At 39.2% G+C, this 13633-nt stretch overlaps 1 protein-coding gene across 4 annotated transcripts in view; it reads right to left on the bottom strand.

The window, feature by feature from the left end:
- Positions 1-13633, bottom strand: part of ADAMTSL1 (ADAMTS like 1) — an 873417-nt gene that overhangs the window by 381077 nt on the left and 478707 nt on the right. The window contains exon 1 of one of the 4 annotated variants that reach the window (XM_077912091.1): positions 296-516. The exons of the other annotated variants lie outside the window; for them this stretch is intronic. Within the exon in view, the coding sequence (XP_077768217.1) occupies positions 296-358 (63 nt within the window). The 5' untranslated portion in view covers positions 359-516. Of the gene's footprint in view, positions 1-295; positions 517-13633 lie in introns of those variants that run through there. 4 annotated transcript variants of the gene reach the window in all.

The following is a 13633-nucleotide window of genomic DNA, read 5'->3' as shown; positions in this document are numbered from 1 at the left end:
CCACCATTTAAATATACAGTCCCCAGCTCACGAACTCTATGCAGCATATCCTAAAGCTCCAGTCTCGATATTATGACATACCTCTCTCTATCCCACGAAGTCCCAAGCAGACTTTATTTTGCTTGGGGCGATGGGGTTAAAGTTCTGAAAGAAGTTTTTCCTTTTTTTTTTTTTTTAAATCGGGTAAATTATTTTACCTGGGGTTTGCAGATAAAGATACACATACACACACGAGCCCCCGACAGCACCCAGACTAAGTGGCAATAGCAACGTATTGAAATGAAAAGGCATTTACCAGGAGCAGGAAAGCCAGGAAGAGGAGCGGTGTGCCAGGAGTTGCCCGACGGCAGCATTCCATGCTTGGATCCTTGCCGGAATCCGAATCGGACACTGAATAAGCTGCTAAGTGCTCCTCTGCCTGCTGTCACATCCAGTACTGGTGCTAACACTCCAGCCCTGCCTATCAGCTTCCATCAGCCCCGCTCACATTTCCTGACCGAGGGTGGGTGGGTGGGTGGATGGGTGGGGGGTAAGCTGAATGGAATCTCTCTCGGAGCCGGCAGCCAGCCAATCAGGCTCCTGCTAATCAGACATGCTGAATAACAAAGCCGGGGGGGACAGAGAAAGTGTAACAGTGTGAGCAAAAAAAGAAAAAAGAAAAGAAAAAGAAAAGAAAAATAAAAATAAAAAAAAAAATAAAAAAGGGGAACGGGACGAAAGAGAAAGGAGAGCAGAGCGCGCACAGCCGAGCCAGAAGAGAAATGCAAAAGATGCAGAGTTGCAAAAGATGAAGCAAAGCCCTCTACTTTTAACTAACCTGGTTGGTTCTTTGTGAGATACCTTTCCATTTGCCATTTGCTTGTGCTGGTGCCTGTTGCTTTGTAAAGTACAGTAGCTGCCTGTGACTCTGTATTGTTCCATTCAGGAGAGAAACTTAATCCCTGTCAATATATAACATATGCCATAAAGGGAAAGAGCCATAGACAAAAACTGACTTAGTGTGCTGTTTCAACGTGTTCTGTACAACTGCTTTATTCCTCTTCTGTGAAGTTCCTCTGTTTTCTCCCCTGACTCGGAAAAGGGAGACTGTGGAAGTTTTTGGGAGTTCCTCACTAAACCTAAATAAGGTCATATAAGTTACTCTGGGTATTAATGACTTGATCTACGGTGGGGGGCGGGAGAGAAAGTTGCTTCTTTGTAAAATGACGATTTAAAATGTCCAGGGTTTACTACACTAAAGGTACAATTAGAAATTTAGATCCCCTGGTTTAAAAAAAAAAAAAATCTGTTTAACAAAGACTCTGGGATGAGTGGGGCTGAAATTTGGGGTTGAGGAACAGCCTGGTTTTGACACACTGCCAACTCTCAACTATCTGCTGTGGCAGGGGGAGGGAAAGACGGGATGAATTAAATCCTCAGTTAATCCCCAAACCTTTTAACCAACCGTTTCAGCCTCCTCCTTATCCGTGTCCTTTATCAGAGCAGCTACAATGCAGCAGCAGAAAGGGCCGAAGTGAGACTACCTCCTCTTCCCTTCTACTGTTGCAAGAGGCTGGGACGGGAGACGCTCTGGAGGAAGTGCTAATGAGCAGTGAAATGAGGACAAGGCCAGCCACAGCAAAGAGAAGGTCAGAAAGCTTCTAAGTCTGGCTAATCCACCAGCAATCAAGATTTGACTCTACTAGAGGAGGATTTTATTACAGTTTTAGGAAAGTGTCAAGTGTCAAACAAGAACGTCTTTCCCCTTATCTGCTAAAAAAAAAACAAAAACAAAAACACTGAGTGTTGGAAAGAATGAACTAGCAAACTTGACCCTCCATTTCCATAGGTGTGTCATGAGGAAGTTTCTCCTTTGTAGATTTCCCGATAGCCCAGAAATACATATGAAGGAGGAAGGAGACGTTCCTCTCATTAATAAAAAATACTAAGAAGAGTCGTGAAACACACAGCTATGGAAAACCTGATCAAGCCATAATGGGCATGTGAATACAGGCAATACAGGCAGGTTTGCCTGTATACATACATACCTGCAGCCCTGCTTTTCAGAAAGGTGAAGAAAAGCAGCTTGTTCAATGTCAGGTTACTTAACTTCCCATGGTATATCATTCAAAGACAAAAGAACTTTAAAATTCCCATTTTTAACCTGTTGGGAAAGTCCGGGAATACAAGGATCCACCTTGTCCCTTACTCAGGAAAATGAATAGTAAAAATTCATAACAAAGAGGTCCTATTTTGAAGTATGTTGTTCCCTTTCAGAGAGACTAGTTTTACAAATCTGAAAAAAACAAAACAAAACAAAAAACAGCTAATGCTCACAAGCTAAAGAGAACTCATGAGGAGATATAAAAATGCTTGATTGGTGTTACCCGAAATCACAATACTAAAGAAATGGATTGATTGAAATAAACTTTCATTCATAAAGCTATGTTATGTATCTCTCCTTTACACATTGGAGCTTCCTGCTACAGGGTTCTGTCTTCTACCAGTCATTAGCTAAAGAGTTCCAATTAGTTCTATAAAATAGAATATTTTACTGAACATTACTTCCTCCCTCTTCACACATAACCATCACTCAATAGGCAGATCCAAAGGGATAAACAGGTGATGGGAGAAGAAATAGTAGCAACAAGGATAATGATATGATATCATCTGCAGAAGAATAGGGGAAAAAATTGGCATGCTCAGAGAATAACTGGTAGCTACTAGTATACTCATCTAGAATCCTTCCTACCTTGGAAATAGATATTATTTAGATATTTTAAGTCCGAGATGTCTGCCTTGGAGTTTTGATGAACATGTTGATGTATAGCATGATGGGTACTTTCACCTCAGTATAGTCTCTGGATATTATGATATTTTAAAGTCAAGTCCTCAATTATCTGCTGAATGCCTGGAGGATGCCCACCACAATGTCTCATGCTTCTGGTCCCAGTGCTCATAGCATTCCCTTTCCTGTTGGGGATGCCCAGAAAAACTAGGAAAAGCAATTGTAAGGTCAAACATTACACACTACAGGGTAAACTCCAAGCTCACTGTAATTTTAGGAAAAGGAGAACAAAATCAAGCTGGGTGAAGGTGATTGGGGTGCATTTGGGGGATGAGCTAATTTTGATAATTACTGAAGTTTGTCATATCTTGAAAGGCTGCAAATGGTTTCACATCCACAGTCTCACTTGACCTTTAGGAGTACTCTGTGAAGTTGATTAAGAACTCACCCAATTTTATATATGTGGAAACTGAGGCTCAGGGGGCTTAAATGACTTGCCTCAGGACCCACTGGCTAGTACTGGCCTTCAAATTGGGCCTTCTGACCCTAAATCACTCTCTTTCATATACACACATTTACATATGGATATGCATATCTATGCATATGTTTGTGTGTGTATATCCACCTTCATACTCACACCCTGGCAGTGGTCTCATCTGGGTTGGAGGGTGATGTTTATAGTGAAGGTAAAGGAGCCAAAGGCAGGCTACCCAGCTTTTACTCTGGGTATATGTTACCTGACAACGGAAAGTATCTTATTTTAATCTACAGTTTCTCAGTCTCCCACCTTTGTCATTTCTAAAACTTTTTCCAGTGCCAAGGAAAAATAACATAAAACCCTAGGTGATCTAGATCCTTACTCATGGCGGCCCGGGAAAAGCCCCTTAGCATGGGAGCAGGGCGTTGGCCGAGCTCCTTTTCCCTCTTCAGGTATCTACATTAAAGCCGTCTGCCAGTGTCTGAGCAGCAGCAGTGGCCACAGCTGCCATAATACTGGTTACTGGCTCCCTGTACAATATATTAGGTGAAATGAAAGCAGAAGCAAGAGAGAGAGAGAGTGTCAGGGCTGTCTGAAGCATCATTCCAAATGGTATGGATTTAACAATACTTAATTTAAAAAACACCAGCTTGGACAGGAGCAAGCTGTTAACATTCAGTGTGCTTTATGGCAGGAAAGAGTGAGCTAAACTCTCAGAATTTCTCTCCCTGGGGAGAATGCATTACAGCATTCACGCCAGAACCACCTGTCTCTTCTTGAGGTTGGGCCTCCTCGCTTGGCCCTCCAGTTGCAGTACTTGGAATGGAGAGGGCAGAGAGTCTTCTGGAAAGAACTCAGGGGTGGGGAGCCTTGATGAGCTGGGTAGGACCTCATCTCCCCTTTTGCAGGAGGTGGTAACGGCAGCTCCTGAGCCTTACTATCCTCACAGGCATGCGTGGAAGTTGTTCAATTTCCCTGGCTAATTCTGAAAATTAAAAGGAGGAAAACATGGTGTGGGGATGAATAAGATAAAACTATAGGAAGCCCACTTCTCCTCTCAGGGGCAGAGCGGAATTTGAGCAGGAGTCTGGACCTCTCCAATTTACCTAATATCCATTTAGCACCAAAGCATTTGGAATGTTCGTTATAGCTCCCAATCATCTTTCATGCATGAGCTCATGTGATGTGAGCAGAAACTCCGTAGGGTAGCGAACAGTAATTATCCTCAATTTGTAAGTAGCAAAACTGGAGCTCTTATATGGTAAGTGGATTCATCAACATTGCTTAGTAGCAGGTGGGAATTTGGAGTTATATCTAAAGTCTTCTGTCTGGACAACTCGCTGAGATGTTGACTGATGAAAAGAGTTGCATTTACTGAGAGTCTCCTGTGTGCCAGGCACTGTCCTTAAGTACTTTATTATTTCATGTAATCCTCACAACAACCCAATGGGGGAGGTACATTTATTATTCTCAAATGGATAAGATTAACGGTTGATTAGCAGTCAACATTTCTCCCAGTGAGTGCCTTCCTGAAACAGAGAAGCCAGAAACCTAGAAATTACATTTCCCAGACTCCCTTGCAGCTAGGGTACCAGATATAATTTGGATTTGGCAGCCCACAAGATCATGCTCACAAGATTTAAAAGAAGTGAGGCAGAGACCACACTTTGGTTTCTCTGCTTATCAAAATGGCTATAGAGCAATGCAGTTTGCAACCATGCCAACCTGTCACTACCTTTGTGGGTGACAAGAGGCAAACTTGGGCCATGCAGTTCATCAGCTGGATCAGAGAATGTTGTATTTCCAGTCAGCTGGTGATTTACTGGTTATTGAAGAGGCAGCAGCTCCTGTGGCAATCTGTCATTGCAGAGTAGCACAGGAGTCTTCAGAAAGCTCAAACTAGAGTCTTTTTTTCTGTTGTTGGCAATTCCGACTTTTTGGTGAGTTAATTGATTCCTTTATAACATAACACTTGCTGCTTCAATTAGCAAGAGGAAATTATATTCTCTGAATCAGAATCCTTGACTGATATATCCCCTTTACCAGAGTTGAAAACTGAGGCATGGAGAATTCAATAATTTTACACGATCACATATCCTCCAAGGGGAAATGCCAGGATCTCAGAGGCCATCTGTGTTCTTAACCACTAGCTACACTACCTCTTGGTAGAGCAGAGGGCTGCAGGAATTCAGAGAAGGGAGATATTATGGCTAGTTGGAGGACTCCGTAAGGAGGACCAAAAGGGAAAAAACAGAAATCAAAAAAACACCTTGAGATATACAGAGACTTTAAAGAGATGATAAAAAAGGGGAAAAAGCTTTGCAGGTGAGAAGGACAGAGTAAGCAGAGAGAAAGCAGGAACATGTAAGGCCAAGGCTTTTACTCACTCTGACCCACTATTTTAGGCTGCTTAAAGAGAAAGAAATAAGTTTTTAAATTCTTTGTTCCACAGTCTCAAATCACATTCTCAGCGATCTCTTCCTACAAAGCTTCTAGCACTACATGTTACACAGAGAAAGAACTCAACACATTTTAAAATTTGGTTTGATTCATCTTGAGTTGCCTAACGCCCTAGGAGCCTCAGCTTACATTTCTTTTTATTGTCTATAATGCTTAATTCAGGACTTCTTACACAGTAGATACTCAGCTAGAATCTGTGACCCTGGCCAGTAGCAGAGAGGGGTTTTGGAGGCTACTTAGTACAGTGGAAAGAACCCAGATTTTGGAGCGAGTTCAAGTTTTAGCCATTCCCCTTATTACCAGGAGGGCTTTAAGGATATGTCTTTCAATCTTTCTGTGTGTTTGAAAATTCTAATAATGTTCTGGGAAAAAAATGATAATTTGGATTCTAATTCTAGGACTCTCTTCCCTCACCCCAAGAAAGCAAACAAACATACAAACAAACTCACAGTAGAGCAATGAACCACATTGGGAGGATAGAATTATTCCCCTCCAAACTAGTCACCCTTCTTTCCCCTTTTTCTACATTCCTGGGCTATGTCATGGATCACAGAGCTTTGTTACTGAATTAAATTCAACAAACACTTATTGAGCACCTACTGTGTGCAATGCTTGATAAATATTGTGGAAACAGATAAACTGTCTCTTGTAGCCTTTTTGACATAGAGAGACACCAGTTTAATTGCTGAGGTTTGAATTATGGTTGTAATATCCATGTATTAAACCCAAGTGTAATATATAAATCTGAGGCCCTTGATTCTTAGTTCAGTACTATTTCCATGACATCATTCTTCACAGATAAAATAATTATACCAGAGCCAGACAATAAGGTGAAGGAGTGTTAACAGATTTATAGACAATACAGAAAGAGTAGGAGTAAAAGGCAAAAGCCAAATTCCTCAGCTTGGCATTCAAGGACCTCCCTGATCTGCTTCTAGTCCCAGGATAATAGAAAGTCATGCTCCAGCCCAATTGAAATACCTGATATTATCCCAGCACTCCAAGAGCTTCCACTTCTGCGTATTTGTTCATCCTGTCCCTCCTGCCTGGAAAGTCCTCCCTGCCATCTCTGTCTTGCTGAAATCCTTGTTAACCTTTAAGGTATAGCTCAGATAGCTCCTCTACAAAGCCTTGTACAAAACTGACATTAGATTAATGCTTCTCGAATTAACATGTGAATTGATGAACATATGCTGTCTCTAAAGATATGGCAACAGGAAAAAAAGAAAAGAGAAATAAAAGCAAGCAAGAGAATTGCAAAAGAAATATGATCTCCGAAAACCGAGAAAAATGTAGATTAAAGGCAAAATAAAATCTGAATTTCAGAATAGCGGTAAACCATGGAAAAATCAGTCCTCTTCCTCTAAAATAAAACAAATCATTGTGTAATCTTCAAATTTATTTCCGTTGTATGCTGTTTATATTTGCTAATGCCAACTAGATGAATGGTTTCTCTGTTAAGTTAGAAAGGTTATCTCATATCACAATTGTTTGTTTATTTGTTTGTTTTAATTTTTTATTTATTTATGATAGTCACAGAGAGAGAGAGAGAGAGAGAGAGGCAGAGACATAGGCAGAGGGAGAAGCAGGCTCCATGCACCGGGAGCCTGATGATATGGGATTCGATCCCGGGTCTCCAGGATGGCGCCCTGGGCCAAAGGCAGGCGCCAAACCGCTGCGCCACCCAGGGATCCCTCACAATTGTTTTTTTAAGATTTTATTTATTTATTCATGAGGGACACAGAGAGAGAGGCAGAGACATGGGCAGAGGGAGAAGCAGGGAGCCCAATGTGGGACTCGATCCCAAGACCCCAGGATCACGCCCAGATGCTCAACCACTGAGCCAAGCAGGTGCCCCTCATACTACAATTGTAAACATAGTCAAAGAAATATCAAAACTATCAAATAATGAAAAGCTGAAAAAGAACCTATAATTTAAAATAATTTATAGTATAGTTTATTTTTTAAGTTTCTGAAAAGGACATGGAGTTTGTGGGTAAAGTTTTATCTTTCCTACTTCAAAATATGGGGGGCCTTTCTTTTTTTATTTAAAATCAATTAATTGACATAGAGTGTACTATTAGTTTCAGAGGTAGAGTTTAGTGATTCCTCAGTTGCATAAAACACCCAGTGCTCATTACATCAAAGCTCTTCCTTAATGCCCATCACCCCATTACCCCATCTTCCCACCCACCTCCTCCAGCAACCCTCAGTTCGTTCCCTAGAGTTAAGCATCTCTTATGGTTTGCCTCCCTCTCTGATTTCATCTTATTTTACTTTTGCCTCCCTTCCCCTATGTTCATCTCTTTTGTTTCTTAAATTTCCCGTATGAGTGAAATCATATATTTGTCTTTCTCTGATTGACTTATTTTGCTTATAGCACAATACACTCTAGTTCTATCCACATCATTGCCAATGGTAAAATTTCATTTTTTGCTGGCTAATATTCCATTATATATATTATATTTATATTTATATATATAAAGCATATCTTCTTTATCCGTTCATCTGTTGATGGACATCTGGGCTCTTTCCATAGTTTGGCTATTGTGGACATTGCTGCTCTAAACATTGGGGTCCAGATGCCCCTTTGAATCACTATATTTATATCCTACGGTGAGCCTCTCTTTTGAAAATACTTTCATGAAGGAGTATGGCAAAAGGAGAAGCATTATTCAGGGTAACAACATAGAGAATTGAATACAAGCCAACAACAACAAAAAATTACCAATCTGCAGGTGCTCTGAGGGGGGAAATGGGATGCAATTAGGAGAAACAGGTAAAAGAAACCAGAGATTTGTCTTTTTTACACGCGTATTTCCTAGGAGTTAAAATCCAACATTGGTTTTCTAGCACAGAAACTAGTAGTTAAAGACTGTGTAGGATTCCAAGGATAATGGAGAGAACCCTATTCCTTAGATATGATTGTAGGGTGGGAGCTAATCACAAAAGCCTTTGGGAGCAGCTGGAGGGGAATGAGTCCTAGGCTTGAGGTTTCTTGCATTTAAGGCCAGCAATATAAATTTGCTGCATGTCATGTGATCATACCTCCAGGAGGACTACATAGGTGGGGGGCATGTCTGTGGTGGGCAAAATAAAGAGGCAGAAAAGTCCAAAGCTCAGGACTGTAAGGATTTTGGCAAAGTCTGTTTTAGAGAGGTTCATCCGTGTCCAAATGGTCATACAGGCCTAGCTTTTGGTTTGTGTGTTTTGTTACATATCTTCTTTTGCCATCACCCCTGCCCCACCTCACCTTCTATGTCCACTTTGCTTTCCTATCACTCAGACTGCGATAAAAATGCTCTTGCCAGCCTCCAATGGCCTTGTAAGTAGAATGTTTACTAAAATCATATGCATCTACTTTTGCTCTCAACAAATAGTTTTTTCAAGTCACACCTACATTTCAAGGGACAAAATTTTAAATAGCACATCTATGGCAGAAATATTAGCTGTCTCCCAATATCTGTTATTCTTTTGCTGCCTTGCTAACAAACATACATGCTCAACCAGAAGAGAGACATTTCCTAGCCTCTCTTGCATCTATATGTGACCACGTAACAAGATTCTCACTAAAGGAACATAAGTGGAGGTATGGATGTATTTCCAAATAACGTCCTTAAAAAGAGGGGCATATCACCCTCACGCTTTCCTCTTCTGTCTGGTGGGAATGATGATATGAAGACTGGAACAGCCATCTTGGACCATGAGGTAATCTGGAGGTGATATTATGCACCAGAAAAAGGGCCCTGGCTGCCTGACACTCTGGAGTATCATCATGCTCCTAGATTGCCTACCTCCCGACTTTCAAGAAAGAAATGTGTTTAATACAACATGTATGTTTTAACATAATATCCTGGTGGCAGGATTATGTGAAACTATTAAGTAATAGGCCAAACTATATAGTCTTCTGTCAGCTTAGTCTCTATGAACAAACATCATTTCTCTGGCTTTGACTAATGGCTAATATAGAAATGTGTATATGCAATACTCCCGAGATCTAAAATTATCTAGGACAATTTTGCTTATGTAGTTCAATTATATAAGAATTCCTCTGGGAAATCCTTAGAATATAATGGTCAAATACAAAAAAACCATGGCTTTGACAGATGAGTATGTTTCATTTTTTAGGTAATGAGAGCTATATAACTCCTTGAGTTTCTATCTTTGTTTCGGCTACTAGGAAACTCAGAACAAAAATTTGTGCTCAGTGTTTAGATCTTTCCTCAGCCTATAGTTTAAAAAAATGTCATCACTCTTTCTTGATTTTTACATTCTGTTATTCCATGTAAGTGGTTTGGTATTTTTCGCATTGCATTTTACTCTAAATAACCTTTCAATTTGTTTAGAAGAAGGTGGAGTGTAAGGGTATAAAATAAAACATTGTGATTGTAAAATGGAAGCCATCTATGGAGCATTTGGAAGGAGATGATGGAATAAGAGAGTGATTTCATGCTGATGTAAACAATGTTTTTCTTCATCCTTATGGTGATTAAACTCATTTTTGTCACCTCTATAATTTATCAAACTTTCCAAGGCTATCCTACCCTTTCTAGGTTCATATTTTGTTATCTTTAGTTATTTGGAGAAACTTTAACATTATTTAGGAACATTTATTCACACTGGATTATTATTTCTTATATGTTACTTCCATTGGTAGAATGCCATTCGAATGGAAAAATTTGTTCCCTTGTAATCAAATTTAATACCTTAGTAGAATTCATATAATACTACTACATTCATTTGTACAGGTTCCATTAATCAAATTTCAGATTCAGCTGAAATGATATTCTCTTGAAGCTACTATTACAGATGATGTATATGGGGGAGGGGTTGGCAATGTCCTGAGTCACCTGACGTATGGGACAATGTACTATTTCCATCTGGTTCTAGTTGTCTGAGTTGCTCAAAGCCTCAAGTGAGTGAAGCTTGGGGTCATGAGGGCACTTTTGCCATATACTGTACAAATATATTACTGGTCTCAAGACTGGGAAAGAGAATTAATGCATCAATGGCAAATCATTACCATCATCAAAAGAACAGTAACAGCAAACTACTCAAACATTAGACCATCAGCTGTGAAGGCAGTTTTTGCGTCTTGTCTCTTCATACCCAACTTTTGGCATGGCTAGCTGGCGCACAGTAGGAATCTAACAAGTGTTGGCTTAATGTATAAATAATAAAAGCACAAGTATGATTCCTCAGAAATTAAACAGAATTATCATAGGATCCAGCAATTCTACTTCTGAATCTATACTCCAAAGAAGTGAAAACAGAGACTCAAACAGGTATTTGCATACCCATGTTCATAACAGCGTTATGAAGCCAAAGGGTACAGGCAGTGCAGGTTTCTATTGACAAATGAATGGATAAGCACATAGGGTATATACACACAACGGGATATAATTTAGCCTATTAAAAAAAGAGGAAATTCTGGCTTATGCTACAATATGGATGAAACTTGAAGATATGTGTGATTCCATTCACGTGAGGCACCTAGAGCTGCTAAAGTCATGGAGACAAAGTAAAATAGTCATTATCAGGAGCTGGATTGGGGGGATATAGGGAATTCATGTTTAATGGGTACAGAGTTTCAGGTGGGAAAGATGAAAAAGACTGAAGATGAGTGGTAGATGTGAATGTATAATAATTTGAATGTACCTAACAACATAGAACTGTATTCTTATGAATATTTAAAATGATAAATTTTATGTGACATATATTTACTATTATAAAACACTTGAAGAAGAGAAAAAGTAATACAAAAAATATTTATTAAAATCTGTACATTTATATATTATGTTTTTTAATTATAAGATTTATTTTGCTTATTCTTTAGGCAACCTTCTTATATTTGATATTCCCTTTGGAGATGAGGTATGGGAAAATAATCAGGACTTGCCTTAAAAGGAACACTTATTAAAAAATTAGATTGTACACATGTATTTAATTTTCCATGCCAAATGACAATGTTTTGATATCTTTAAATGGCCAATATTACTGCTCACATGCCAATAGAAGGTTTTTATGAAGAGTCAGCAAAAGTAACCTGTGGTCCCATTTGCTTTAGGATTCTGTAATAATTTCCCCTTCTTTCAGAGGGGTGATTTCTACGGAAATGTGAGATTCTCATTATAGACGGGTATGTCATCCACTGTGTGCATTACTGTAGAACAGGTCGACTGTGTGGACTTGAAAAGTGTTATCCTGGAGACTTCACGTGGATGACCCAACAGAGTATTTTCACAGGTCTGTTCAAGGAAGAATTTACTTTTCCAAAGAACGAGAGCCATGAAAAGAAGCTGGGGGTAGCGATAGTACCCTCGTGTAAAACCTGCATGTACACCTAGTAAAATTTGGAAATTGAATTCACTCTGCTTCAGATTTCATTTTCCCCCCTATTAAATCAGAGTATGACACAGGCATCACAAAATCTGCCATAAATAATTCTTCACAACCGTCTGCTTCACTTTGAGTGCCCTGGACTCTCTCCAGCCATAAAACCTGGATCTACTTTTACCACTAAAGACGATAGTCCCCCTCCTTGCTGGGGGCTGAAGATACTGAAATTGAAAAGAAGTTTGCTGTTCAGGCAGTTACTCTGCATGCTCCATCTTAGCAAACAAACAGGGGTTTCACCATGGAGCGAGGCAAGTCCTTGAGAATCTTGACAAGCTTTATAAATAAGATGTGTTGTTTATTTATTATTTTAAAAACTTTCCATTGTGTTCTTCTTGGTAATGTAACATGATATATATTTTTGCCAAGAATAGGGTGTGGTTGCTCCGAGGCTTAGTCGATCATGAAATGTCATGCTTAAGACTTGAGTCAGAACATCAAAACAATGCAATTCTGGAAAAAGAGTGCCAACAGTTTCCCCACTTCTGCTAGATCCAACTCTATTTGAATTGTGAGCATTAGTAGGTTTTCTTGTGACTGTGTGTAGTCATGACTCTGAAAATATTATTGGCAAATTTTGAATTTTATACTTGCTTGCTTCATTCTGAGGATATCTTCCTCCCCTGCAGCCTGACCTCTCACATTCCTTCTATCCCTCTCTTCCCTCCTCATTTCTTTGTCAATTGTTGTTGGCTATTAATAATGTATTTGTGGGGATTAAAATCAAATGGAAGAATCTGACTTAGGGATTGTACTTCAAAATACCCAGCAATGCAAGCTACTGAGCTCACAACTTTTTAAATAACCAAATGAATCCAATTTCGTAAACACTTGTCTCCTCAGTGCTACTGGAGATTTTGAAATCAATTTTTGTAAAATTTTACGTAGTTTAATAGTTTCCCAAAGACTCTGGTTAATGCCAGATTGGGGGTTTCCGAGTCACGATGGGCCCCCTTGGTATGTTAAGTTCCCTGAGTACAGAGAATTGATCTTTCCTGTACACTTCTGTAACTCTAGTGTCTATAATAGTGCTTGATACATCTGAGGTAATCAATAAATACTTATTAACAAATAAAATAACTAGTGAGATAGGATCCTGAGTACAACAGAAGAATTGAAATAAAAAAAATCTAGGCCCATACCAAGAAACTAGGATCCAGTGTGGTAGATAAAATATGTTCAATAAAGTACCAATGAAGTTCTGACCAATAAAATACACATTGTTTACAATGTATTATTTCCTGGATAACATAATTTGTAGTATAAGAAACAAGCATTTTATATTTTACTATAAGATGCTTAATAGCAGACACTAGGTTCTCAAATACTATCTGTTGAATGTCTAAATAATGGCAAAATCCATGGCCAAAGGACAACTGTCTCAGGTAGATGTGTAGATCATGCATATGAAGCTTCTACAATTCAGTTATTATGGTGACTTCTAAAATATAGAAATAATACTTCAAGTGTTTCTATAATATTAAAATTTTTGTCCTGTGTTATTTCTGAAAACATAAATAAAAGTTCTGTTT

Source organism: Canis aureus, chromosome 10 (assembly GCF_053574225.1).
Source record: "Canis aureus isolate CA01 chromosome 10, VMU_Caureus_v.1.0, whole genome shotgun sequence".
NCBI lineage: Eukaryota > Metazoa > Chordata > Mammalia > Carnivora > Canidae > Canis > Canis aureus.
The sequence above is the reverse complement of the archived record's forward strand: the minus strand, read 5'-3'. Positions and strand labels throughout refer to the sequence as shown.